The sequence below is a fragment of the Myotis yumanensis genome, unplaced genomic scaffold (assembly GCF_028538775.1).
Source record: "Myotis yumanensis isolate MYYU_CA2020_CCGP unplaced genomic scaffold, mMyoYum1.0.hap1 SCAF_11, whole genome shotgun sequence".
NCBI lineage: Eukaryota > Metazoa > Chordata > Mammalia > Chiroptera > Vespertilionidae > Myotis > Myotis yumanensis.
The window spans coordinates 14,689,229-14,697,281 of NW_027223762.1; the positions used below are offsets into that span (position 1 = coordinate 14,689,229).

At 44.3% G+C, this 8,053-nt stretch overlaps 1 protein-coding gene across 1 annotated transcript in view; it reads right to left on the minus strand.

Annotated features, from left to right (window-relative positions):
* Positions 1 to 7,760, minus strand: part of SRD5A2 (steroid 5 alpha-reductase 2) — a 30,525-nt gene extending 22,765 nt beyond the window's left edge. The window contains exon 1 of the mRNA XM_070428949.1: positions 7,483 to 7,760. Coding sequence (XP_070285050.1) covers positions 7,483 to 7,760 — 278 coding nt within the window. The remainder of the gene's footprint in view (positions 1 to 7,482) is intronic.
* Positions 7,761 to 8,053: the final 293 nt, after the last annotated feature.

Here is an 8,053-nt window from a genome sequence, read left to right on the forward strand (position 1 = left end):
CTTGGCCTTTCCACAGTTCCTCGCCCATTCCTCCCCAGGGAAGGAGAAGTGAATTACATGATTGGTAAATCTGAAAGGTACAGCTCAGCCCTTGTCTCACTCTGCTGTCTTTTCAGAACAGGCTCCCCTGGGAAAAGCCTGTAGTTGTTCAGGCATGATTACTGATGAGTATTTTTGAGATACAGGTTCAGGAGGCCCACCTGATCCAAATGTAACCCACATTCTCCCCAACCAGCTTCACCACTAGTAAGGGGCCATCTGTCTCCTAGGTCTATCTCACTGTTGATTCTGAACTTGGGTGGGGAAGAGGGATGCCATTTATTGGGCTCCCTCAAAACCCGCTTACCCATCCGCCCTCTATTCCATACACACTCACACCCGGACGGGCACCAGAAAGCTCAGCATGTCCAGTGGTACGACCACGGTCCCCATCAGGTTCACATCTCCCTCAATTTGCTTTTTCCTACTTGCTCTGGGCCTCTCAGCATGAGACATTGCTGCCATCCACATTTCACACCAGAAAGAGTGACAGACACACAAGGATAGTTCTGTCCTGCCTTCCTCCTGGAGTATAAGCACCAGGTATTGTATTGCTTTTGTGTTTCCCATAGGACTTAGCACAGTTCTGAACATGTGAGACTCTGATAAAGAATCAGGAGACCTATGAACTCTGCCCCTTTCTCATCACGTGACTTTGTATACATTGCTTTGTCAATTTGTGTACTTCCAGGGCACTTAATCTGTTTGCTCTTTTTAAGTGACATAGATTTTAAATGAACCAAAAGTCAAAAGGGGGGGAAACAGGACATCTGTGATACTTTCAACAATAAAGATAATAGTTTTAAAAAAAACACCTCACAGATCTGAAATAATAAAGGATGAATTCTCATTAAAATAAATAAATTTTTAAAAATAAAAAGGACAAAAAGTTGGTCATTTCTTCAACGTGGTAAAAGTGAATGGTCAAGATCTCTAAAGCCTGTTTCCATTGTTGGCAAGCACAGCTCTATATTTGTCAGATGTGCTTATGATGTCTACCCATTTACAATGTAAACTCCTAGACTCCTACTATTTCCCACAAAGGTTCAAATAAAGGACTTGGAACCCATGAATTCTCAAAAAATTCTGTTTACTACTTAATTCCTACTTAAATGTAGCAGAAATTCTTTAAAACATGCTTACTGCTTTGCTATAGAATATAACAAAATTTCATTATAGAGTCAGCAGGGCACTGAATATAAAGCTACATCATTTATGGTTTTCTTAGGAAGGGCTGGCAAAATATGGCCCACGGGCCAAATACTGCCTGTTTTTGTAAACCCAATTTTATTGGAACACAACTCTACTCATTTGTTTACAATTGTCTGTTTTGCTTTCATGCTGTAACAGCAGATTTTAGTAGTTACGACAGAAACTATATGTCTACAAAGCCCAAAATGGTTACTATTTGGCTTTTTACAAAAAAGTTTGCTGACCATCATCACTCCCTCCATTCTAAAGAACCCTCCAGTTAATCTTAATTGATCCAAATTATTCCTCATGAATGTCCTTAACACATGACTAAATGATCACAAAAATGTGGCTTATCCTGTCTGGGCCTTTCCTCCTTCTTAATCTGCAAGAGGAGAAGTGTATCCAGATGATGTCCAATGTAGGCATTAATCATCATTCCGATTCTCAGCCAGTGAGTAATGGCCTTCGTGATGCTGATTACTTCCGAATATTTGAGACACCTGCACCTCGTATGGGATTGTAGAAACACCAGGGCACATCAGGAGTTTCAAGTTTCAGGCCCCTCTTTGCCCCTAACTGACTAAACCTCTTGGCGCTTTGCTTCTATAAAATGAAGAGGCTAGACAGATGAGGATGACATTTCCTTAAAGGCCACCCTGGCTGCTGCGAAAGCCCAAGGAACCGCATCACACCTGGATTTACAGAGAAGGGGCTCAGGGAAGGCTTCTTGGAGGAAGTGGTGCCTGATCTGAGTCTTGAAGGATGAGGAAGAATTCACGCTGCTGGAGAATGGATTAACCAATAAAGCAAAAGGCAGATCTAAAATAATAAAGGATGAATTCCCACTAAAATAAATAATTTGTAAAAAATAAAATGTGAAGCCATCCTTTATGTTTTGGCTGATTAGAAAAATCTCATTTGTCTTAGCATCTAAACCCCAGGAACAATCTCTTTAAATTCACACAGACTCTAATGTGTGCATTCCACCCTGCTTCTGGCTGTGCATTGTGGGAGTTCACAGTACAGTCACCTTTTTGTTATCCAAATACTAAGATCACATCCAAAGCATCAGCTGCTACAGGCATAGGACATGTGATAACCATTGCAAAGGACACCAAGGCTGCTTGGGAACATGAAGTCGATCAGAGAGTGTTGGGCAAAGGATCATGCCAGGATTGAAGTCAAGGTCAACAGGAGGTGAGATAGGTTTAACTTCAAACAATCTCGACAGTGGGATTCGGTAACATGCTTATGCAGCAGTCATTTTCATGTGATTAAACCATCCAAACATCCACAACAATAGATTCCAAGGGGAGGGCAATTATCTGAGTTGGCCTAGCTTACGCAGTCTCAGCAATCATGATGTGTAAGCAATCCCTAGCTCCCCCACAATTCTGCCTGTACTGATGTCAGAAGTAGAAATCATTCATGCATTCAACAAATTTTAGTACCAACTACGTGTGAGTACTTTTCTGTACACTGAAGACACAGCCATTAAAAAATGAGACAAAAATCCTTTCCCTTTTGAAACTTACATTCTAGTGTCACGCTTGTATGGAGAAAAGTCCAGAGTTTTGACTTCTACCCAATTGGACGTAGTGCTGCTCTGAACAATCCCGGGGGATATTTTGCAAAAGAGTCTAAGCCACACCTGAGCCAGCCTTCTTCCTGAGCCCTTGTCCCTCCATCATATTCTCTGTGTCAAAGCTATGCACAGGCCAGGGTAAAGCCAAGGCAGCCTGGTGCTTTTTCCTTACTGTACCATCATCAAGCCACAGGACTCCTAAAGCCTCAAAGCAAAAGTGCTCACAGACTTTGAACCTCTCTGGGAGTGTTAGCTGGGAATACAGTCCTAACTTCTGAAAATAATGTAGATGAAAAAATGTGCCTCACAGCTTCATTTAGCCTAGCTCCTCCTCTCTACCCACATCAAAAAGAGGGAAACTGAATGTCCAACTATAAATTAATGATAGGTAAATTATCATGCTTACATGAGATAAAAATCACAAGCCGCCATTTAGATGATATCTCCAAAGACTCCATAATGTGTGAAAATACTTAGTATAAAATTTGAGGTAGTCAGGCAGGAAAAAAGCCCATTTACATATATGTTCAATATAACCAGTGTAAATATAACAAGTGTAAAATTCTGCTAAGAAAAATAAAAGCCTTGACTGCTAGTCAAGATGGCGGCGTAAGTAAAAGTCTGTGTTCGCCTCTCCCACAATCACATCAAATTTACAACTAAATTATAGAACAACCATCGCTGAGAACTACCCAAAGACCAGCTGAAGTCCTATAACTAAGGATGTAAAGAAGAAACCACAATGAGACTGGTAGTAGGGGCAGAGAATGCACAGGCAGGTTCCACATGCATGGTGTGGTGATTAAGAATCAGGAGAGATATCTTGGTTGCAGAGCTCCCCCATAAGGAGTAAGGGGTCCCAGCACCATACTAGGCTCTCCAGCCCCAAGAACCAGTACCAGGAAGAGGAGTCCCTGTAACATGCAGAATCTCAAAAACAAAGTAAACAAAACAAAAACAAACTCATTGATACAGAGAACAAATTGATAGTCACCAGATGGGACAGGGGTTAGGGAGCTGGGTGAAAAAAGTGAAGGGATTAAGAAGTACAAAATTGATAGTTACAAAATAGTCCTGGGAATATAAATACAGCATAGGGAATATAGTCAATGATATTGTCATAACTATGTACAGTGCCAGGTGGTTTTAGATTTATGGGGGGATCACTTCATAAGTTATATAAATATTTGTATATTAATACTGTACATGTGAAATTTATATAATATTGAATGACAATTATAATTGAAAGATAAAATAAATAAGTTTTTTTAAAAGGTGAAAGGGATTAAGAAGTACAAATTGCCAGTTATAAAAATAGTCCCAGAGATACAAAGTACAATGTAAGGAATATAGTCAATACTACTGTTAATTATGAATAGTGTCAGGTGAGTACTAGACTGATCTGGGTGATTGCTTTGTAAGATATAAATGTCTAATCACTATGCTGTATGTCTGAAACTGATATAATATTGTATGTCAACTGTAATTGAAAAATCAATTTTAGCCCTAACCGGTTTGGCTCAGTGGATAGAGCGTCAGCCTGCGGACTCAAAGGTCCCAGGTTCGATTCTGGTCAAGGGCATGTACCTTGGTTGCGGGCACATCCCCAGTAGGGAGTGTGCAGGAGGCAGCTGATCGATGTTTCTCTCTCATCGATGTTTCTAACTCTATCCCTCTCCCTTCTTCTCTGTAAAAAAATCAATAAAAAAATATTTTTAAAAAATCAATTTTAAAAAAGACAAGCCTTGCTCTGCCGATATGGCTCAGTGGCTGAGCGTTGACCCAAGAACCAGGAGGTCATGGTTCAATCTCAGTGCAGGGCACGCAGGAAGCAGCTGGTCAACGATTCTCTCTCATCATTGATGTTTCTGTCTCTTTCTCTCCCTCTCCCTTCCTCTCTGAAATCAGTAAGAATACATTTGGAGAAAAAAAAAAAAGTCTTGATGGAAATGCTTCCAAACTAACCATTGATAAACAGGTGTTGAAATTATGGATATTTTTCTACTTTTTTGGAGTTTTCATTTTTTCTTTAGTGAACAGTCATTATTTCATAATTTTAAAAAATTAAAACTCAATGGAGTTTTTTAAAGGCAAGGATGAGGCAGCAAGTACAAATATAAAATAGTTTATCATGGTAGCGAAGAACCTGAATTCTGGATTCAAACTCTCTGGGTCAGACCCTGGCTCCCAAGTTGCTGTATGAACTTTGCATGCCTCGGTTTTCCACCTGCAAAAATAAGGGTGCTATTGGTGCCTACCTAAATGGGTTAACATGAGGATTAGTAGATAAAACATGTAGAGTGTTTAGCACAGAACAGAACACTTTGTAAACACTCAAAATGATAACCGATCTAATACTACAGAGGCTTCAAAGACAGAGCTCACACAGGGGAAAGGTAAGCAAACATTACATCTTCACGTCTCAGGGACAACTAATTCAGAGTTTCTTTCAGTGGACAGCTTCCCCTCAGGCAGAATCAATACCCAAATCCTTTACTTAGATTTTAAATTTTCCCCTGAAGAAGATGTAGAATATGTTGATATTCGTTTTATGGGTAATTACCTCTTTATGTGTTTTTTCATGCGCCGGCCATAATTTATTGTACAAAGAGCCTCTCGGTTCTAAAAACAAGTCTAAAAATCATGTTAATAAAATTGTCAGAAAACACTAATCATTACTCTAAGATAAAACGATCTCATAAAATATTGTGTATGATGCTAACAGACAGTAGTAAATTTGAAGATAAAAGTAATTGTCTGATAGAATCATATTTTTCTGTCAAATGTCTGTTCCAAAAACAGTGAAATCAAAAGCTGGTGTCTTATACCCTACACCAGCAGTTCTCAACCTGTGGGTCGTGACCCCTTTGGGGGTCGAACGACCCTTTTACAGGGGTCGCCTAAATACATCCTGCATATCAGATATTTACATTACGATTCATAACAGTAGCAACATTACAGTTATGAAGTAGCAACGAAAATAATTTTATGGTTGGGGGTCACCACAACATGAGGAACTGTATTAAAGGGTGGTGGCATTAGGAAGGTTGAGAACCACTGCCCTACACCCAACATCCCTCTTTCTGTACAAATTAAAATATCTAAATCTGGGTAAAATAAAGTGGTTAATAGCTAGACCTTCACTTTGCTCCCAATAGGCTTTTAGTAAATACTTGTGGAAAGGACACCCATTTCTGAAATTGTGGTTCTTATTGCTTGCCAACATTTCTTTCTAAAAGAATGAGAAAAAAAATAAAAATAAATAAATAAAAATAAAATAAAAGAAAAGAATGAGAATGCAGCTAAGATTGCATAAATATTAAATCTTGACCAATAAAAAAGATCCAGGGGTAAGAAACGATTATAAGGAAAAACAGGTTGAAATGAGTTTCTCTACATTTCCTCCTCCTGAAACGGAGCATCACTTTTGCCTTATAGGAGAGAGAGGATTATGCCTTTCAGCTTCCAGAGACATTCCTTACCCTGATTTCTAATCTAGATTTCCTTGACCTTTGCATCCTAGAAATTCTCCCCTCAAATATAAGGCCGTGCTTCTACTCAAATTCTTGGCCTGGTTTGGCAACCTTTCTCCGTCCGTAGACTCTGTTTTCTCCATGCATAGAGTCTCTGCCTGCTTATCATGGTGAAAGGTCCTGAACCACGGAGTTGTTCAGGCTTACATTTGGATCTGGCTGGGCAAACGATGTATCGTCTCCATTCAGTCCCTTCATCTTACTCAGCCTCACTTTCTTTGTCTATAAATGCATATCTTGCAAGGTTACAATGGGTTAGAGGAGACAATAGATGCTACATGATTGGGCAATGGTAGGCAACTTGATCGAGTGTTCTCCCCTTCCCCTGTGTCCTTTTGGGGGGTTAGCAGTTATTTGGATCCTAAAAGCCCTTAGTTTCTTCCCTGTCTCTCCTTAGCAGACCAGCAGGCAAAGTTCTTCTGAACTTGGGGTTTTTAATTTAGAAGAACCTTTGAGCTCTCCGTTCACTCTGACCTACTCATACTTATGCCCCGCGGGAACTGGAACGGTAGATTAGCTGGTGGGGAAGGCGGTCCGGTCGCTCTTGGGTGAAGCATGGAAAGTGGGGCTCTCGCTCAGGCCAGTGGGTTCCCATCCGTTTTCTTTCCCGCCATTGAAGTCCGGATCTGGCTCTGCCCACCTCCCTCCTCAGACCCGCAAAGATTAAGCAGATCGATCCCTCTGAGCTGTTTCCTTCCGGGGGTGCCAACACTTAGAGTCTCTCCAGGCCCCTGTACCAGCCCCACCATGTCCTGCAAAGGAAAGGTGAGAAAAGAAAGAAAAGGGGTCGGGGACAGGGGACCTAGCGGAGTTGCAGAGGGAATGGTCCAGGTCTGCCCAGACGGGAGTTTTCCGGCTCCCCTCCCGCCCCCTGCAACCTCCTTCCCTGGAGCAGCCAGAGGATTGGGACCGGAACCGAGACAAGTGCGACCGCTTCTCCACTCGCCTGTGTCCGGCGGCAGCCCCGGCCCCTGCAGGTGCCCCTCCCCGCCAGCCAGGCTCTGCGCTCCCGGCCGCCGCCGCCGCGCCGCCCCTCGGTCCGGGGTGAGCGCTGCGCTGTGCGCCTGGACGTGGAGGGACCAGCCTTGCACCGCCCGCCCGCCCGCCCGCCCGCCCGCGGGGAAACGCTACCTGTGGAAGTAATGTGCGCAAAAGAGGCCCAGAAGCACCGTCGCGGGCGGACCCAAGAGGGCGCGGGACTGCCTGGCGAGCATCGCCACAGGGAGCGCCAAGGAGGGCAGCTCCTGCAGGAACCAGGCGGCGCCTGCGGGCAGGTGGGGAGCCGCGGCCAGGCTCCCCGTGTACTTCCCGTAGCAGGAGGGCTCCCTCGAGTACAGGACCAGCGCCCCCAAGGCCGCCAAAGCGGCGCTGCCGGCCAGCACCGGGCTCTGCTGGCAGTGCGCGGGCATCGTGCGCGCTCCCCGTGTCGCGCTCCCCGCCAGTGGCTGCCCGGCGCCGGGAGAGCGAGGCCCCGCAGCCCCTTTATGGAGCCGGAGACGCCACTCTGCGTCCGCCCCTTCAGCGGGCCCCCGCCCCCCACCCCTCCACCCTGCCTCCCACCTGGGCGCGGCCAGCCTGTCTCTGCTCGGCAGCAGCGCCCCTTCCGCGGGGCTGGCGCTTCGGGAGGCGGCCGGGGTGGGAGGCAGGACCAAGGCTTGTCCTGGGGCCAAAACCTGTCCTGGGGCCGGGGCTGTGACTGGCC